Source organism: Orcinus orca, chromosome 7 (assembly GCF_937001465.1).
Source record: "Orcinus orca chromosome 7, mOrcOrc1.1, whole genome shotgun sequence".
NCBI lineage: Eukaryota > Metazoa > Chordata > Mammalia > Artiodactyla > Delphinidae > Orcinus > Orcinus orca.
In genome coordinates, this window is record NC_064565.1 from 84,802,871 (window position 1) to 84,824,827 (window position 21,957).

Sequence of the window (21,957 nt, forward strand, 5' to 3'; positions counted from 1 at the left end):
CGTGGCACTTCGGAAACCAAACCAAGGAGCCTCTGAGTGACCAACGGCCAGCTGCACGCTTGCTCTATACCCTTGCCTCCGCACAGCCCTCCTCTGAGCTCTGTCACACTGCAGACAGAAGGGGCCCCTGACACTGCAGGGCTCCTCTTCGTGTGCCAAGGTGCCTACATAAGTCACAAATAAGCTGCCCACCAACTGACACTATGCAATGAATGAATTACTGTGGAGTCGTTACCCCATAAAAATGCTTAAATACAATTATAATTGTATCTGAGAAAATTTGGACATTCAAAGTATAAAGTAAAATGTACACTAAAATAAGAAGTAAAAGGACCTACAATTCTGAAATTTCACAATTTCGCAAAGAATTAACTGAAATTATAAGATTTAGATGACAGAGCTCTTATCCATATAAAAAAGGAAAAAAAAAAGAAAGCAGGGAGTTTTTAAAAAGCGTTGGAATATTACAAAATGCTCTATGGCCAAGAATTTTTCACTGTTTATCATGAATGTCAAAACAGACTTTATTAAGAGTTGGAATATGATTCGTATAGTACCAAGACTGAGAGTTGTACCAATGGAGAGCTTTAAATATAAAGGATCTACCCAAAAGGTAACAGCACTGTCTATTGTATCATTATTGAATGTGCTTTTTACCGCATGAGTTCCTTTAACGGAATCGCTACTGCATCTTCTTAAAGCACAAAAAAGAGTGGGTCTTCAGCAAATGACTCTACCCTGCATTTTAAATCCATACATTAGTAAAAGACAGTTATACTCTTGAAGGGAATAGAATAAAAAATTAATCACAATATAAATTGTATCAGAGTTATCACCAGTTTTAGATTGTAGGTTTCCTACTCATAACTCCTCAAGAGCTGTATATTTTTAATGGGACATACTTTAATTATTAAATAAAAGTTATATATCACTGTGGGTCAACCTGTTTAACCTGGATCATTTTACATGAATGTCAAAACGCAGAACTAGATGATCAGTCCCCTCCACGTCTTAGGCATTAATGACCAAATTCCAAATAGAAGGATTTTAAGCAGTTTTAAAAATACACCAAAGCTAATGGCCACCATGGCCAATTGCCCCAAACAAAACAGATAACTGTAAACATTGCTAAACCCTTCCATCATAATAGAGAAAATAATGAGCCTGTTTTTTTAAATGAATTATTTCCACTGATAATGGTTTTTTCAACTGTACATTCTGGCAGAAATTGCAAGGTCAGATGTAAAGTGAGATAAGATTTGTTTTTTAATTCACTGCCCTTAACACTTCTTATCAAGTACTTCCTACCCAACAGCTAGGCATTCCACAAATCAAATTGGATGGGGTGTTCACCCTCTATAGATTTACCTGTAGACAATAATTCCATCAGCTGACCTTGAAACGAGCCATAATTACATATTTATATATTTTAAATAACATATTTATGACAATATAAACAAATATAAGGAATACAGAACTATAAACACTTGTATTAGATATTCATTTCTAAGTATATATTAGACAAAGAAGTAAGATGAGCATTATTTTTCCCCTGGCATTTAGTTAAAAAGTAGTGTTTCAGGTTTTGCTATGTGCCGGTGAACAAACATGTATGCACACACACATACATGAATATTTAATTTTATATAGCAGAGGAGGGAAGAGCATGGGGGCTTGTTAGAGATTTGTGTCAGCCCAGCCAGTGTTTTATATTTTGGCCCATCCAGCTCTAATGAGGGTTGAAACATGGTTAACAGCAATTTTGGGGAACTTTCTTAGCTGTCTTTTGAGAGCCACAGAATTTTGTAAAAAGCAGCTTGTTTGTTAAAAGGTTGCTCCAAGGCCTAAAACTTCTAAATATGTACCTTTTTTTCAACATTGCCCTTATGAAGAAAAAACTTCTGAGAGTCTCCCAAACATAAGAGTTTAATTAAAGAAGAAAACATAGAAAAAAAAGAGAGAGAGAACCAAAGAAAGAAACTAAGAAAGACAAGGCAAGAGATCATTTAAAACATTTTCAGTAGGGAGAATGTCAAACTTTTAGAACATGAAAAACCTTTCAGCTCTAGACAACATATGTCTTTTAACCATCCTCTCTCAAAAAGAAAAACAAAAAGTGATTTTTCTGAATTCCTTTCCAAGGTTATGATTAAGCTTATTAATTTTTTATTTGAAATCATAGTATTTGCAGGCATTTATAGGATTAGGGTTTTCATTAAGTTTAGCAAAATAAAAATAATTCTGAATTAAAGCAGCAAACGTAAGTTTTAGAGTTTTTTAGAATTTAAGAGAATGGGAAACCCACAGATTCAAAGACTTAAGAGACACATCCACCAAGTGCAATATATAGATTTGTATGGCTCTTGATGTGAATAAACACTAAAAATATATACATATATATAAAATAATTAGGAAAATTTGAGGCTTGACTGGATATTTTATGATATTAAGGAATCATTATCTTTCTTTTTAGGCATCATGCTGGTATTGTGGTTATGTTTTGAAAATAGTCTTTAAGAGACACTTAGTAAAATATTTATGGACAAAATACAAGGTCTAGGATTATTTTAAATAATCCAGTGGGAGAGAGGTGCGAAACGGGTAAGGCACAGATGAAACAAAATCAACCATAAATTGCTAATTGGTGATCCTAGCTGATGAGTTCGTGAGTATTTAATACACTAGTCTCTCAACTTTGTATATGTTATATATTCCCATAATAAAACACTTTAGAGAATTAATTTAAGACCAGAGCATTTCAAGCACTGAATAACTTAAAATGAAAGTGTATTCATTTCTAATGATGAAATTTACCTTAACAGTAGCTTCTATGTAAAGTTCTTCCCAATATGTGGTATGTTGTAGAGCTAGTCCACTGGAAAGTATATGATAATTAATAAATGAATAATATATAAAATAATAAATAAATAATACATAAATTAAGCCATTCCATTCCTTTTTTAATATAAAATATTTTTTATTTAAAAAGGTTTTTTTAATTTGTTATACAATTTTTAAAGGTTACTTTACATTTAGTTAGTACAAAATATTGGCCATATTCCTTGTGTTGTACAATACATCCTTGAGCCTATCTTACACCAAATAGTTTGTACCTCCTACTCTCCCATCCCTGTATTGCCCCTCCCCGTCCCAACTGGTATCCACTAGTTTGTTCTCCATATCTGTGAGCCTGCTTCTTTTTTTTGTTATATTCACTAGTTTGTTTTATTTTTTAGATTCCATATATTAGTGATATTATACAGTATTTGTCTTTCTCTGTCTGACTTATTTCACTTAGCATAATGCCCTCCAAGTCCATCCCTGTTGCTGCAAATGGCAAAATTTCATTCTCTTTTTATGGCTGAGTAGTATTCCATTGTATATATGTACCACCTCTTCTGTATCCATTCACTGCTGATGTACACTTAGATTGCTTCCATATCTTGGCAATTGTAAATAATGCTACTATAAACATTGGGTGCATGTATCTTTTAGAATTACTGTTTTGGGGGTGTTTTTAGGATATATACCCAAGAGTGGAATTGCTGTGTTATATGGTAGTTCTTTCTTTTTTTTTTAATTGGGGTATAGTTGTTTTACAATGTTGTGTTAGTTTCTACTGTATAGAGAAGATGGATGGACCTAGACACTGTCATACAGAGTGAAGTAAGTCAGAAAGAGAAAAACAAATATCATATATTAACACGTATATGTGGAATCTAGAAAAATGGTACAGATGAACTGGTTTGCAAGGCAGAAATAGAGACACAGATGTAGAAAACAAACATACCGACATCAAGGGGGTAAAGCGGGGGTGGGGGGGATGAATTGGGAGATTGGGATTGACATATATACTCTAATATGTATAAAATAGATAACTAATAAGAACCTGCTGTATAGCACAGGGAACCCTACTTCCATTCCTTTTTATATAAATATTCTCACTGCTTTGGTTTTAACTCTTATTCTATTTATTCTTATCATAGTTACTAGTTCATAGACTGAAATTATTCACCCTACATACAATGCCTTCAAACAGATGAGGTCCAGATAAATACTGACAAAACATCTCTAACTTTTGATCAGAAGAATCTGGATCTCAGCAATCCCCTAAGTACCCTTTGAATAACTACTTCTTTGAGTCTAACAGTTATTATTGGAGTGTTTTGCCACCCCAAGCATAGCCAAAACATCACTGACTGTGGAATGATGACATAGAATAACCTGGAAATGGTGATCGCTGATCAATAAGGAGTTAAATTATATTTCAGTTCTGATAAAAATAGCTAATGAATGGGAGCCAACTTCACAGTGATACACACACAAAAAGTCTTCATGGATAAAATTTAGCAAAAAGGAACCTTAAGAACTGTTTTCATTCAGTCAGAAAACAATGCCTGCATTCCTACAGACGGCACATTGCGCTCTGCGTCACTGTTATAAGGGAACAAAATAGTTTCCAGCTCACGAGTCCAAATCTAATAATTAAAGACAGTAAACTGGCACTTTTTAGGAATCCATATTTCTCCAGGGTAATAAATATCTTCAAGTTTATTTGTTCATTCTTCTAACATCGACTAAATGCCTAGCACAAGTACCACCCTTGTGTTCTGAAGAAATGGGCCTGTGAGAGCGGAAGAGTTTCACCAATAAAAATCAAAGCCCACATTAGGCCTATCTTTAAAATGAAGACAACAATGGACAGAAGAGGCAAATAAACAGCTTTCCTTTAATAATGCAAAGTACGATTTCCTAGAAGTTTTAACCCATTATTTCCCATCTCGTCATCTATTTCCAAAAGCTAACAAGAGGAAGAGAAATTCTTGAGCGTTTTTTCAGGAGTAAAATGAACATTTAGTTAAAAATTAGCACCAGACCTGTAAACAAATTTTATATGCATTTCTATTCTCTGAGCCTCAATATTCAATATTTCTGAGCTCAGAGGGTGAAAATCAACTAGTCATCCACATACTAAACTTTTCTCTGTAAGCTCCATGAAAACAAGACTTTTTTTTTCAGTTCTTTATCCCCAGAACCTAGAACAATGACTGACACACAGCAGGCATTTCATACTACTGAATTAATTAATTTGAAGATGAGAATTGCTAAGGAATATGCTTTATTTGCATATCAGGAATCATTTTGGTTTCATAAGCAAAAAATGTATATTTGAATTCCTCAACCTACTGTAGGCCCACTTTTTAGTTTTAGGAGTTGGCTTCAATAAACAATTCTGGGGCTTCCCTGGTGGCGTAGTGGTTGAGAGTCCGCCTACCGATGCAGGGGACACGGGTTCCTGCCCCGGTCCGGGAAGAACCCACATGCCGCGGAGCGGCTGGGCCCGTGAGCCATGGCCGCTGAGCCTGCGCGTCCGGAGCCTGTGCTCCGCAACGGGAGAGGCCACAACAGTGAGAGGCCTGCGTACCGCAAAAAAAAAAAAAAAAAAAAAAAACAATTCTGTGAGGTTTTTGTTTTTAACGAAATCTATCTCAGTTACCTTGAAGAAATATCTCTATATATTTCATCATGGAAATGAAATATGTATAATTTATCATTATTGAATATATGTAATCATTATCAAATAAATATAATTATTATATATTTAGTAAGCACCCAATCCAAAAAGTCCTTCCTTTTAGGCCTTATGTCAAAGATCAAAAGAACAAGCATTAAATAAGAATGAAAAAAAAAAAAAAAGAATGGACTCCTACCCCAAGTCTACATTCCCCGTGATCAGGTCTGTCACTGGACAGTCCTGTGGTTAAGGACTCTGACTCAGGAGGTGGTTAACTAGCCTTCAGATCTCAACTCTTCCATCCACTAGCCCTGTGCACCAGGGAAAGTTACTTCTATTTGCCTCAGTTTCCTCATCTATGAAATGGGAAACATATAACTTACTTCAAAGAGCTGTTATGAGAATTAAATGAGTCAGTACATGTAAATCTCTTAGAAGAGTGTCTGACAAATAGCAACTGCTCAATTTATGTTACCTAGCACTATTAAAACTCTAAGAAATCCTTGTACATCAACTATACTTCAATAAATAAATTTTTTAAAAAAACTAAGAAATCCCTTGTTTTATACATCACAGGGGCTCATTAATGACTTACTGATTCTTTTTTTAATATTAAACTGAAAAAACAACAGAAATGCATCTGTATCATGTACAAGTTTTCACACTTATGGATAAATTAGGGACAAAGTGAACTGTTCATCAAAATTGGATAATATGGTGGAAATAACAACTTCCCACTTATTCAGAGAGGAATTCATAGAGGAAGTGGAAATTTCGTACTTTTTTTTTTTTCTGATTAGAAAAAGAAGAAAATCCCACATAATCCCACTACCCACCCAGTTGATATTTTAATATATTTCCTTTGTTTTTTCCTATGCATATAAGTGAAATTTTATATAACTGAGACTGTATTTGGCACTCTGCTTGATTCACATAACATTGTATTAAATGCTTTTTTGTGTCACTTGTTAAAAACATCACTTTAAATGACTATATCACTTAATTATTCTAACACAAGTAAGAAAAACTGGTGACTAATAACACTTCCTCTTGAACTCATAATTTTTACATACTCATGACCCCAAAAATAACCAGCCAGAAAGGATTTTTGCTTATTTATTGTTCAGCATGTTTGTTCTTAAATAAAATTTTCTCGTCAAAAATAAATTTTAATATAAATTTTAAAATAAATTTTAAATAGGAAGCAGGAAAAAGATATCCATTTACAAATTAAGTCAAATGTACACAGTGAGGAATCACGTTGCCATCACTGCCACCTCCCAGAGTCCACCAACCACCTTGGTAAGTACAAATGGCTACTTAATCAGTGAGATAAAGAACTCTCTCGACAATGCAGAGAGGCCCACGACTATTACCAAAAGCATTATGGAGCAAAACTGAAAGGATGAAAAGGAAACAAGAAAGACGAATAAAGGGAATGAAGAGTTTAGTGGGGGAGGGTTACTGCAGAGCAGTTCCCTAGGTTAATACTCCTCTTCCAAAAGACTGGAAGACTGCTTTTGATCCACATATATTGACTCATAGTTCAACATATAACATAAAACATGCTTGTTGTTCATTAGACTTTAGGCTACCTATTCCGGAAAAAGCCAAGAGCTTGCCATCTTTAGGCTTTTTGCATATGCAAAACAGCAGGTCAGATGAATCCTGCATCTCATATCCTTGAGAATCACAGAGAGTAAATGGTATGTGTTCTGGGATAGGGAGGGTTTAGGTCAGTTAAAAACATAATGCCCATGATTTATGACATTATCTTGTGCCCTTATCCTCTCTTGGGTCCAAATATCTGGCTTCAAATAAAGAAGGTACTGTAAAATGGGGAGGGGGGGGCAGGATTGGCAACCCCTAAATTCCATTTTAGTGGAATTTCTATCATTCTTTATAAGCAAATATTCTTTCTTAATAAAATCTCTTCAGTTCACCTGGAGGAAATGCCATCTCAGAAAAAGAAACTGACTATCTTATGCTCACGAGAACATGGGTATGCCGTCTCTCATTGGAACGTGAGTATCACTCCAAAATAATGACATTGCTAATCTGAATACTATTCCAATTCAATTATTGAAGCCCTTTTCTGGTCATGTCAAAATGAAAAATCACATTTCAAGAGTCTCAATTTGTAAAATAGGCTCACGAAACCAGCTCTCCCTGAAGTTTACTTTGGCCCAACTTTTCCAACACAGGAAGAAGAGGTTCGGAAACACTCAGTTTCTCTGCCACAAATGCATTTGCTAGCAGGTCACCCAATGACTTTCCCATCTTGGGGGAATTACCTAAACTAACAAACAAATAAAACCAAAACAAAACAAAAAACTAGACACATAAAACCTCAGGCCTCAGATATGCAGTTACATTTTGTTCTGCCTCCTTTTCTAGATTCCTCCCACTCTGCTGTTTCTCCAGCACATGAACGACCTGTCTTATCATGCATTCTGTTTCGTCTGTAATAAATATGCAGCAAAATGCACAAGTGTGATGATCTGAATGACAACAGAGATCTAATACATTCATTTCCAAATAAACAATTCCAAGTTTTTCCATTTACCCAAAACAGAGATCAGCAATCTAATTTAAAACAAAATAAACAAACTGTGATTTTCTTCCCCATCTGTAAAATTATAGTACAGGACCTAGCGATAAAACCCTTGTTTACCTACAAAATAAACTATATCATGATCTAGAGCACCTTCAGGATGTTGATTCAACTCTTAAAAAGTGTAATATTTAGTCATTTTTAACCGTGGTTTTCAAAAACTTTGGGGAAGCAAATATTCACTTTTGACTTTTTTCTTCTTTAGTCCTCCACTGCAGACCATATTTCTTGCTAGTGGATCTCACCTTGGTGAGCAGAACCCTCAGTCCACACTACTGAATGGAACAGTGTGGCTCCCTCGTGCAAATTTCCTGAGAGCCCCTTCCCTGAGCATGTGCCAAGAATCAAATCTTGGCCACTTAGTGCTCTGTGCTCCACATGTGAGCTCACGGCGTGTTGAGCAGCCATGCTAACTGAGATGGATAGCCCTGTCAAACAGGAAGCTGGCACACCAGGATGCAAGCAGTGGGATACAATGACCTTTACATTCAGAGAAAAATATCCCTAAAATGGCATGAAAAGTTTACGGTGGGGGAAGGAGGGGGGATTCTTTTATTTCATTTAGGTACATAGCATGAAATAAAAGCAATGGTGCCCACTATGCAATTTGCTCGGGATCAAATCTTGAATCCCTCACACAAGAAGGAAAGTTGTCAGGGAAAGGAAATGAATCATCCTTTATCACACTGCTTTGAAAGCAGTGGACTCTACGATTCAGCTGTATGTATTACTGCACCCAGACAGGCCAAGTGCTGGGCTTCAGACTGCACTTCAACTCACAATAATCCATGGCCCTGGAAAAACATTCTTGACCTCCTGGTTTCAGATGAGTTGCTTTCTTGGTAGAACTAAGATATAATTTGAATATTTAATTAAAACCTTTTTTAAACAGTAATAATCTGATTACAAAATCAGAGTCAAGAGCTGGGGAATTTAAATTCCATGTCCTTGGTCACCATATTTTGTAACTTTTTATAAACTGTTTAATCTCTCATAGCTTCCTTCTCTCAATAAATAGAGGCTTGGACTAACAGTTCTTAGTAAGTATATGAAGAGGAATTCATTTGAAAAAGTAGCAAAAATCCATGGCACATACACAAATGTTAAGTAAGGACAGTAATAAAGGAAATTAATATATGGAACAAGACCTGGAAGTCACCTGTTTCTATCCTTTAGTTCTAACCATTATCATAATCTATACAGTTCAATAATTTCAGCTAAAAAACAAAGATAATCATTCCATTGGGTCAAAAATTTATTTTCCCATTCTCCAAGGTTTGGGGATTTTTTCCTATTTGTTTTGTCAATTATCTGGCATAAAAGAACAATGGGCAATACAAGCTCACAATGGATTCCCCAGTGCTATACAATTCACACTGAAATAATGATGCAATTTTAATATTTAATTATATTTAATTAAATAGGTAAAATGAATTGATCACAAAGACACTGAGCATTTTTTTTTTTTAATGAATGGACCACATCAGAACTACAGAGAGGTTTTCAAAGATACAAAAGTACAGTATATAAGAGGCATACATTTTTTTCTATTTAACTAAAAGCTGATCAGAATGTGTTAAAGCGGCAGGCCCAAAGCAATAAATAAATTTAGAAAACTGAAAGCTTATAATTCACATATTAAAGTTTGGATAAGTTAGGAGTCAAATCTCTCAGCACTCTGAGAATACCGATTTGGGGACTTAGAGAAAATAAGAGAGTTATTAATGCAAAAAAACCCATGATGATCACTCTGAAATGCAAGTGATGGCTTGAAATGGGATTTTGGTGGCTCTAGAGGTACTGGTCAAATGCTTCCCAATGCAACCAGAAAACCAGACTCTCCATGAAACATCCTGCTGTTCACTGTTTGGGAAAGATGTTAGATGTAACCACTCTCCTCCGATCCCTGTTTGGAGAATTATTTCGGGGAACACACTCTTCCTCAAATCATGACACACCCGAGGCACGGGGAGGAGAGGGGAGACGCGAGAATACCTTGTGCCTGCGCCGCGGAGCTGTGGGAGTAGCCCAGGGCCAGGAGCGCGGTCTCCACCAGCTGGCTGAAAAGCACGTCCTTGCGAACCAGGACAAACTCTGCGTGTTCTTCCCTGTTGTCATATTCAAGAGAGCCGTCCAACTGCTCTACCACACAAAAGACCGGAATCATCAAACCTGCAGGGACAAAACCCAAGAACAAAACACAAACATTACAAAGCAAACCCCAGTCATCATGAGAAGGGAAGAGACAGTTATCATCTGTGGACAGTGGTTTGGATTAAACAAGCCTCTTAGTCAGATGCGCCTAATGGGAAAACTGTGGGGTTTTTTTCCCCTCCATTATTACTATCAGACTGCAGCAGAATTGCCCCAAGCAGTGGCAGAAGCCTTCAGATTCTAGTCATTAAAAAGTGGAGCACACCAATCAGAGGTGTCCTGACTGAGAGACCTCAAGTTCACAGCCGGAGCATAGGTGAGATAAAAGTGACCTTCCAGACCCTAGCATCCTCGTATCTATGGTCCTATCATTAACTATTAATCAGGACTAGTATTTTCAGATAAGATCTGCTTTTGTCTAGAAATGTTGTAAGATACCTAGTAATGGTCCTAAGCTATTATGTGAATATGTACAAGAAAATCAATAGGAATTTAAAAGAAGCCCCTCTTGTATCTTTTATTTTTCTAAATCCTGGTAAACAGGCCATCAACTAACCTGAAAACACCCTGCTCATGTAAGTCTTAACTGACATTTATGTCAAAATATACATACAAATATGAAACTTTGTCTTTTTAAAAAATTATTATTTTATATAATAACACCAGTTATCACTGGAAAGGAATACCTCTGCTTGGTTTTCAAAGAAAAGAAGTAAACTACCCTAAAGAATAAAGCAAATTAGTGTAGTTGAAAATCTGTTGAAATCTGTCGTCACTGAAATATTTCTCTCCTTTGTATCAATATGTGAAAAGCTAAAAAATGTTTAATTCGCCAAAGGTGTTCTATAAAATGTTTTTTATTTTTTTTAAAAAGTCATACAGGTATTTAAATCTAAACGTAGCCATGGCAAAAGAAGATCAAAGTTTTACCAACATACGAGTAATAAACATGGACTCTGCCCTACATAATTCACACAAATTAGTATGTTACGGAGTAAGGATCTGCTCCAGGTCTTCTCTTCGTGCAAGAAAAATCAAAGGTTATGAAGGATGAGCGGGCAGGCAGAGAGATGGGGGAGGTGGAAGATGGGCTGTTCATGATGATGTCACTTCACAATAAAAATAAGACCTCTGTGTAAAGTGACACGTGCAAGTATGGCCTCTCACACACAGAATGCAGAGGAGTTTCTCTAGACGCCCCTCCCTGTTGTCCAGACCCTAGAAGCCTCCTGACTCACTCTGATCTGGAAAGCAGAGGGTGGGAACAGATACTCTGCAAACTACCAGGTCACAGATTTAGATTTTTCTGCTAAAGATAATACAGTGGTGCAACTGGTTCCCATGTGCTAATTATTATTATTAAAGATAGTAAGTGTTGGATGTAATTATTAAATATAATCATTATTAATAATACTCATTAAGAATTGTTATCATTAAAGATCACGGTAATTATTACTAAGCCTGAACGACAGACTAGCAAGCCACACAATACCAGACCTGGGACAACTACTAACTTAGTGTTCACACCAAGGAACAACAAAGCAGCATTATCGTCCATTGCTCATATACTATCTACGGTATAGACTCACGGACATAGGAAATAAGGATGGAGCAGACTGATTGTTTTACATAAAGAGGAGAATTGAGCCTAGCCACGTGGTGCCTTACAAAATATTTTTTTTAATTGTGACCAGCACTGGCATAGCAAATGCTTATTTACTTATATGTCTGCTTTATTCCCCATTGCATGTAAGACATGTAGTGAATAATATAAAATAGATTTCCTCCAAATTGTCTCTGTGGTCATTCATTTATCCAACTCTTACTCCCTGAACACCTACTGTGTGCCAGGTATCCCTTGTGGCTCCAGTGATAAAAATGAAAACAAGCCTTGCCTTGCTCCTGCCCTCAATGCAGTTGAAAAGTGTTGTAAAATCTTCCTAAGCAAGCATAATGGCATTTTATAGGACCCATTCGTGAGAGTCCTTACCAGCAGGGAATAGCCCCCATTTAGACCTTTTAACTCTTACATACTGGTATATGATCTTTGTCCAAGGAAGTAGGTTGATTTCTCTTTTTAATGATTTAAACGTAAGCACACATAAGGCCGTGCAGTCAGTGGTGCCATAAGCTACTTCACCACTAATACCTGTGTGTACATAAGTTTCAATGCCGAAAATCCACGTGCAGTTCCTAATGTCAACATCTAAGCGTCACTCATCTGGGAATCACAGATAAGACCTTTAAATGAATCCAGTTGCTCCACAAGCTATCATGTATCCATTACTTAGGAACCATAAATCTTCCTCAAGTCTATGGTCAAGTGAAAAAATTTAAGACCCCATTAATTTCTTTTAGTAATATTAACAGTTCATGAGTTAGAGATGAAATACAATACTAAAGCACAAGGATCTATACCATGTAGAGATTTATGTTTTGAAAATGGCAATGACCAAAATATTTCCTAAATATTTTAGTTCAGTGAGTAAAGGAAGCAATTGTTAGTACGTGACAGCAGTAACTCCTCACAGCCAAAACGCAAGCGCCAGTCCCTCACAGGCAATCGCCTACTTTCAAAAAAAGAAGGAAAAAAAAGGACTTTGAAGTCATTTATAAAACAAAACAGTATTAATCAGAAGTGTATGATAACAGAATCTGTTCGGAAAGCACATATACATGTGATACCAAAAACGATCATAAACAGGTTATATTTAATGACTAAAAAATGTACCTTTTTAGTAGAATTGGAGCAACCTAAACAATGAAATCTTTACAATGAAACGCAATTTTTACAAAAGAAGAAGAAGGCAGGAACGATAGATGCAGTTACTAGTGACAATGACAAGAGAAATGAAAACGGGTAAAACAGTACAATTGAAGTCAAATGTAAGGAAGAAGAAAATTAAGGCATAGGTTTTAAATGTCTTTAAAAACAGCAAATCCCTAGGAAAGAAAACTATAAGAGGATGAGTAGAAATATATATCAAAAAAATATATTTATCCATTTTGTCCCCCCATTCGCTCCAGGAAAAAAGAGGGGAAAAAAAGGAAGAAAAAGAAAAAAGTGACAATAGAGGAAAGGATAGGGAGAGTATGTGGAAAGCACTTCAAAAACTAAAGAATGGGAATAATTAATAGATAAGTTCCAACAAAAGAATAACAGCAATAAAATTAAACTGCATCTATAAAAATTCAGAAATGATCAAGAAGAAAAAGAAAGACACTCTTGTTCTAGCCCTATACCTACAGCTTATGGCATTATCTTTCTTTTATTGTAGCACAGACCCATCTTCAGATGATCAAGTAGAGAACTTTGAACCTTTTGATTATAAGCCTCGCTAAGCCTTTTACAATTGCAGGAGGTAAGCAAATGGTTTAATCTAGAGGACAGGCACACAGCCCTAGCCATTTGCTAAAAATTAAGAGCTGTCCTGACAATTGGGATAAACGGTTAATTCTGTTATCACAGAGGAAAAATAAGCAACGGGACTTTCTCTACTGGAAAAATGCATTTTCCCAACTGTCATTAGTTATGATGCTCAATTGTCACTTTCATTATGACATGATCTCTGAAGAAGCGCGCATAATGATGAAGCGTTAACCTGGTCTTCACCAGCACAGCCCTGGGAACAGAGGGAACAGAGGCGTGAGGGGAGAGGACGGCTCTGCACCCGGGGGCAGGCACTCTTAGGTGGAGTCCTGGCACTACCATACTAACCTGTGGGAGTGATCCTGGGAAATTTACCTGACCTCTCTGAGGCTCAAACTCCTCCCAGCTGAAATGCGGAACAATAGCATCTACATCCTAGACTGGTTGTGACAATTAAACAGCGGAAGGTAGTTAAACTGTCTGACAGGTAGCCCTCAAATAATGAAACCTATCTGGTCTTCTTTTTTATAAATTTATTTATTTATTTTTGGCCGTTGTGGGTCTTCGTTGCTGCGCGCGGGCTTTCTCTAGTTGCAACAAGCGGGGGCTACTCTTGGTTGCAGTGCACAGGCTTCTCATTGCGGTGGCTTCTCTTGTTGCGGAGCACGGGCTCTAGTAACGCAGGCTTCAGTAGTTGTGGCACGCGGGCTCAGTAGTTGTGGCACGCGGGCTCTAAAGTGCAGGCTCAGTAGTTGTGGCGCACGGGCTTAGTTGCTCCGCGCCATGTGGGATCTTCCCGGACCAGGGCTCGAACCCGTGTCCCCTGCATTGGCAGGCGGATTCTTAACCACTGCGCCACCAGGGAAGTCCCTATTTGGTTTTCTTTCTACCAAAACAGTATTAATACCACTTCACAGAGGAAAAAAAGAGACCAATCATTTTCTTCAGGGTCCATAATCAATGCTCATGATACTTCCTAAAAAGCATTTCTTCAGAATAAAAATTATACTAATAATCACTGAATGGCCTAATTACTGAAGATGCAAATAATTAAGGCCAAAAATGTTCAACAGGCCCCAGAGCAAAAGGGTGAAAGTGTTAAAAGCACCATACTTTATATTCTAAAATATATTCTAAAATTGCCTATCCAATACAGGAGCCACAAGTGGTGACGGAGCACTTGAATGTTGACTAGTCCTGCGTTGAGATGTGGCGTGTGACATACACACTCAATTTCAACAATTTAATACCAAAAAATAATTATATTTAACACAAAAAAAATTTTATGAACTGCATGTAGAGATAATATTTTAGATACATTGAGTTAAACAAAATGTATTATTAAAATTAATTTCACCTGTTTCTTTACCATTTCTTTAAAAGAAGCTACAAGAAAATTTAAAATTATACACGTGGCTCTTATTACATTTCGATCAGACAAAGCTGCTCTAAGCAATCTGCCAAATACCAACATATACAGTGGTTTTTCTGACCCAGGATAAATACACCACAAACTGATAAGCAGGACAATTGTGCAATTGTCTTGATGCCCCTCACTTATCTTTCCTCTGTGCTCCAGATCTTAGGAGACTTGAGTACAGATGGATTCTTGGTTAAACTCCAATATCTAACGTGATATCTTCTCCGCATCACTGAGCAAATTGTAGGCTATTGTTTTATTCCTAATTATATTAATCCAACTTCTTTATTAAAGAAAGGCTTTTTTTCCCCTTCCCTTCATTTTAGAGAACAGTTACAGTGTTCAGGAAATGACAAGACACTGGCATGAATGTGACCCGAGGAACAAGTACTCTTTAATGGGCTAGATCTAACCTAACAGAGAAAGATGAAAGAAGGTCCAGAGAAAGATGAAAGAAGGCAGGGGGTCTAGATAACAGGGTTCTACCGCCTTCTGCGAAAGCTGGACACAAAACAACACGCTCATTTGCACAGCGCCTCCTAAGTCATCGTGTACTCTGACATACATACTTACCTTTGTTTCCTCCCCACGTTTACCCTGTGGGAGGGTTATTATTACCCTCATCTGATAAATGAGGAAGCTGAAACTATAGGAAAATAAGTAAGATGTCCAAAGAAACCAAGAGAGGAAAGAGTAAAGCAGCTCCGATTAACCAACTTTAAATCCCAAGCACACAGCTTTCTTGGGGGTCGAAAACAACACTCCAAAGCCCATGTCCACAGAAATCTAAAGGTGTGGGCTTTTAGTAAAGGGCCCTTCACCACACTTGCTGTGTCCAGTGGGTGACCTGCGTCGCTTGTAAGTGAATTTACCTTTCAATGGCCTATCACCTGTCAGGCACTGTGCTGGGCGCAGAGGAGGAACCAAACACAGATCCTGCCCTTCAGTCACTCACAGACAAAGAAAGGCTCAAATATTGGGTCCTTCTCTAGTGTGGTGCCCACGGGCTCTGGTCTCCTCCCCAGCCCCTTTGCCTCCTGGGTCCACCTTCATTCCTGGACCTGCCCCCTGAATGACAGGAATCAGTCTGAGATGACAGGAAGCCAGCCTTTCTCCTCCCCTCTTTCAAAGGGCTCCTAAAACCATCTGTTTCCAAAAGAAAGGCGGCCACAGGGCCCACTCCCTTCCCTCGGGCTGGCAGTAGATATGGTTCTATTACCTGAGAAGGTCCCTGGGCTAAATGAAGATTACAAAGGCTTTAGGGCAGAGTCTCTCATATATATCTGTTCTTTGTATAAAACTGAACCTGGGGTAAAACATCACGCTCAGCAACCACCACAATCGATAAAATAGAACCCCAGAAACAATGAAACAAATTCTACCCTGGAGACCAAGTGAATAATACAGGGTTTTCCAAAGGACTGGCAGAGAAGGGAGTGAGGGGTGGCAACTATCTTTTCTTATTGCAAATTTACTAGAAAAACAAAACAACCACTTCCTTGCTCTTTAACCTCCTATCCTCTCCCTCTCTGTCTCTGTTTCTCTCACACACGCACAGCACACACTCACATTCACACACACACCCTGCGTCACAGACAAGAACAGAAAGAACTCGCCAATATTAACCTGTAGATGCTTCCTCCCACCCTAAAACAATAAAGGCAAGTTTGAGCGCCAAGAATTGCTACCAGAAATAGAAAGAAAGGATAGGGTGTTCCTCACCTCCTTCTTGGGGTCCCAGGCAAAATCTCAAAATGGATCAAGTGTGTCTTCCCTACTCTCTTCTTTTCTGCCCCTGCTCTTCACTCCCAGGGACTAACCTCCTGCGCTCTGGTGGCCCCAGGCTCCACATTCCACTCCAGCCTCCCATTCCCCCAGGGGCTGAAATTCCAAAGAGATTAATAGCTAAAAAGATGCTACACTTCACTGTTTTAATGGCTTGGTAGTCCCTTAATTTCCTCAGATATATTTTCATTGTAAAAGAAGTACATTGTATCCCACATTAACTTCTAATGGAAAGAATTTGAGGTACTGTCATAAAGAAAAACATGCTTTCACCTGTCTTGGGGGGGAAGAGCAAAAACATCTGGGGGCAAAAGAGCCACCCATAGGTGGCCCAGAGGACCTCCAAGCTCCCCTAAACTGCTCCACTTTCCAAAGTTCCTTTCTGTCTTTTGCTTATGAACTACAGATTCTCAGAAGGATTCATTCGTTTTTGTTGTTGGTTTTGTTTTTAACTCTTCCCGAAGAGGAAGCAGGAGCAGAGACAGAGGTGGGACAGCTGAAAGTCCTGGGTCGTTCACAGGTGGAGGACCAATCAATCCTACAATTATGGGGAAGGCAAAATGCACTTAATAATTACTCTAAGCGCAAACGAAGCCACATATGCAGAAATTCGATCTCCTGTTCATCCACGACCCAGTTGCTTAGACCTGAGAATTAGGCCTCCAAGTAAGGCTTTAACAATATAGCTCCTTGACGCCACTTCCTCTGTGGGGAGGTGGGGAGAGGTAAGCCTACCAAGAAATATTTTATTTTCAGAAATCTCTCTAGTAAAACCAGACACTACTGTGCAGCCTTTGGGGCAGGTCTTAACTTTGGAAGATAAGAACAAAAAATAGGCCAGGGGTAGGGATGGCCTCGTAAACTCTGGTCCTCTCACTTATCACCTCAAAGGCTCAAATTGGGTTTAAAGTGGTAGGGAAGGGAGATGGGTTCTGGTCTTCCAGACCTCTGATTCCAGGCCTGTCCGCAAGCTGAGAGGCCACAATTCAACCTGAAGTCAGATCTGAAGGCTGAAGGATAAACTCCAGGTCTCTCAATACTCTTCAGTTATAGAAACGCAGTGGCAGGATCAAGTTGGCCTGGCAATCTGCAAAATGGGATTTCACAGGCACACAGGAGGCACAGTGTGGCTACTTATCTAAACAAAAATGCCTGAGCTACACCTGGGAACACAGCCACAGCAAGCCTGTGGCTAAATTCCCAGCTGTCAGGAATGTCCAGTTAGAGTGAAGGAGAGGCCGGTCTTTTCCTTCTCCGACATGAACTGGACTTAGATTAAGTCTTCACCCTCCCACTCTCCCTTCCACTCCCAGGCTGACCTGCAGCAGGCCCAAAAGAAATGTTTGTTTATTTTAACAAAATGCTAATTCCACCTAGACATTAGTAACCACCATTAATAGGCAGTGTCGGTTCTAAAGTCTCATGACTCCCTGGCCGCCTAACTTGTCCACATCACTTTGGCCCTACTACACAGCATTCAGCATTGGTAGACAAGGAAAGCTTTCTAGGAAAGGATCCGCACAAGTGGATTCAGGAGCTCACTCCATGTTCTCTGGGGGAAGCGCACCAGACCACAGGGCCCTGCACGACCACTGTCCACAGAAATTGTTGGTTTATCACCATGAAGGCATCACGGTCAACTGGCGTTGGACTCTGTTGGGTAGCAGCACTGTGCTCTGTGACTGTGCACATCCTGGAGCCCTGGGCATCTTATCTGCAGTCCTACCCGTGTCCTGCAATGAAGGACTGCGGCATCTCTTCTAAATGTAGTAACTACAGAGAGACAAAATGTTTACTGATCCCAGAATCAAAAAAAAAAAAAATTAAGAAAAGGAAAAAAAGTAGAATATGCAAGTCTGTGTATCACAAAAGAGTTCAAACATATGGCATACTGTGTAAGTATCCCCAACTAAATTCTTGAGGTTCTTTTCTCACTGGGTTAGAAATGCATATATTAGTAAGCCTTGAGACTCAATGGCATGCTGAAATGACTGTACCATAATTCATCAACATTAGGATTTCCTTCCTCCGTTAAGTAAAATTTTATTCTGGAGGTTTCTGGGAGGATAATTTTTTAAATAGTATTGAACTAGAGATGTACTTGCCGCTCCCTTCATTCTTATTATCCTCTCTGGAAAAGCTATTTGCAACTCAGAGCCCCAGGAGTCAAAAAAGGGGTTAATAAAAATTATCTTTATACTAACATTTGCTTCGTCATCTCAGGTTTTGAGCTCTGCCTTAAATGTTATTTTATCTAATTTAATAATTAAAATAAAAACCCTTGATTGATTTCTCCAGTGTAGTGGTAAGGAAAGCTTAACTGTACTGAGGTTCTCTAGCAAGGAATTAATAAAGGAATCAAGCACTCGGCTCTCAATAAGACAAGACTACCCAGATTTCTAGTGGGAATATTTCAGAGCACAAGCATGTTTTCTTTGGGGAGTTTAACTCACCAAAATTATTAAAAGTTGAGATCAAACACTGGTGCAAAGCCCCAAAGGAAATCATACTAGAGTGGAGAGATTTTTAGCAAATAAAAATCTGAAAAGGTAAAGTTTGTATAGTGAAAAATAAAGACTTTCTCCCTTACAAGAGGAAATCCTACTGTCTATGTTTAGGGTTCAAACAGCAAAACATATATGGATGTTTAATAGATGTATAAAGATCGTCACTGTGAAATGAATGCAGATTTCACAAGGCCGAGCTTAAACAGACAGGCAGCCATTACCATCCTTTCCCAACCACTAAAAGCCACTCTCATTCTTATACCCAACAAATGCCTCCACTGAGATGTAACAGCAACCAGGTCCTTGAAATGGCTAACACTGGGAGAAGAAAAAGAAAGGAACAGGAGGAGAAAGCAAGAAAGTCAAAATCATGCTGTGTATTCTGCAGTTCCCTAAGGGTACACTGGGCTCTCTGGATGGCAATACATAGGATATTATTATTGTGACTGAGATGGAGTTAATAAAACCCAGCATACAGACTGGGGAAACTCAGGTCCCCACTGATGGAATACTTCGCACACAAGATATTTTAAGCTTATATGTACCTGTACAATTTATAGCAATTACTTAAATAAGAAAAACAGAACAGAGAAAACTATTACACTGCTTTTTTTCACGTTATGTTTCTGACATCCCCTTTATAATTTATATCATTTCCAAAAGACACTATTAAGTTTGATATTAAAAAACCAAAGAGACCATTTCAGCCACTGCATGTAAATCCACTGAAACGCTTATTCTCATTTTTAATGTTATCTAAAGGATACCACCCAACCAAAGGAGGAATGTTATTCCATTTTTAACTATCTTTGAAAAGTGTCACAAAAACCCTTTTTCTTTCTCCTGGAAAAAAAAGTCATAAATCTTTATCCTAAAGAAAATGTAAGTTTCTACCTTCCTTAAAGCACAGAAACCCTGGAAGAGCACTGTGCTATTTTAAATTGGGGGTAATCCCAGATATGGAGTACCTCAACCTCAGAAAGATTTCATTCTCCCTAGATTCCCTGGATTCACAAGTTCTTTAACTCTAGAATAATTTCTGAGCCATAAAATGAAGCGTATTAGTATAGTTTCTCCCCATCCCGGGAGGCCACAATTTCAAAAATAGTTCTCATCTCACAAGCTCAACACAAGATAACAGAAAGACAAGGCAAAGGCTCTTTTTCAAAATTTGCATGAAAGGAGAAAGGGGTTCTTTTGGAGGTTAACTCGGAGATGTAGGTTTAGGCTTGTGTGTGAACTCACCTGCCTGCCATACTGACAGCAACTATGTTATCTTAGCACCATCACTGCCCAGGTCCAGGTAAAGATGACAAAAGAAACTATACCTAACAGCTTCAGTGAATATAGGTTCATTTCTTTATTTTGTTAATAGAAGTAGGATGACAAACAGATATGTTTTCAGAGAGCAAGCCTGTGTTTATTATATACATGAGAGGCTGGCTGTGAGAAAGACGACTTCACTGACTCACATCAAAGGAAGAAAAGAGCTGCGTCTCAGAAGCCTTCCTTGGTTAAAAAGAACTGTCTCCCTCAAACCTGCTTTCAAGCTATACATCAATCTTCAATATAATTATGTTGGACAGAATATAACCTCTCGGCAGTTAACTTGTTTACAATAAATGCTTAGTTTGGGCACATGGACTGTATTTCAGTCTTATAAATATCAAACGCAAACCTACAACACTCCCATTATGGGGCCGAGAATTATCTTGCTATAAATCGTTTTATTGGGGGACTAAGGGAATTACTTTGCAGCTTGTCTTCCACTACCCACTTGGAACAGTGTGAAAAGAGGTACATTTATACTCTGACCCTGTGCTAATTGGAATTCTATACATTTCCATGGGAGAGTGTGTGGTATCAGTTCTGAATATGAAGGTCAGCCCCCAGACAGTTTTGCCATGGCAGCAAAAATATACACATGCAGCAAAATGGTTCTTACTGAAGTCATGGCATTCTCCTCCAGTTCTCTTTTCCTCCAAGTCTCTTGGGAACTAATGACCGTTTGTGACGGCACTGGCAGGCTTTCAATAGTAAGCTCTAGTTTGGGGGGCGGTGGGGTTTGGTTATAAGTTACCTGTAAAAACGTGCTGAAGGCTCAAGCTTACTATATGAATGGACCTGTAAATAGAGTGAGTTGTGCTGAATATTACCTGGAGATCCATTTGAGAAGGAAAAAAAAAATCAGAATCACCTGGTTTACCCTTGTAAAATGTCTTTACTTGGGTCTTAAATGTGTAATAACTTCCCTTTCAGTGAACAATTTGCTCCTCTTATAATACCACTCCTCAATAATGAAGGGTATTTGGTCATCTAATACCACATCTGCCAAACCTACATACAGGACAAAATCTTGTCTAAATGGAGCCTGGTAAGCTGAAAGCCGGCAAAGCTTCAGGAGAACCCTGACTTAGCCTCACTCTCCTCCATGAGCGATTTCCAGGCATGCATTCTTCCTAGGGTTCTGAACACTTTCTGGTTTGCAGATCATGGCAACTGATCATCACAGGGTTTCCTCAATTGTTTCTTAATTTCACAATTACCTTGTAACCAGATTCCTATAATAACTCAACTTCAACATAGTATTAA

General features: G+C 38.3%; 1 protein-coding gene across 4 annotated transcripts in view; it reads right to left on the reverse strand.

Annotated features, from left to right (window-relative positions):
- SATB2 (SATB homeobox 2) overlaps positions 1–21,957 on the reverse strand; it is a 201,623-nt gene that overhangs the window by 155,931 nt on the left and 23,735 nt on the right. For all 4 annotated transcript variants that reach the window (XM_004262884.3, XM_049712309.1, XM_004262883.3 and 1 more), the window contains one exon: positions 10,125–10,301. In XM_004262884.3, the coding sequence (XP_004262932.1) occupies positions 10,125–10,301 (177 nt within the window). The remainder of the gene's footprint in view (positions 1–10,124; positions 10,302–21,957) is intronic.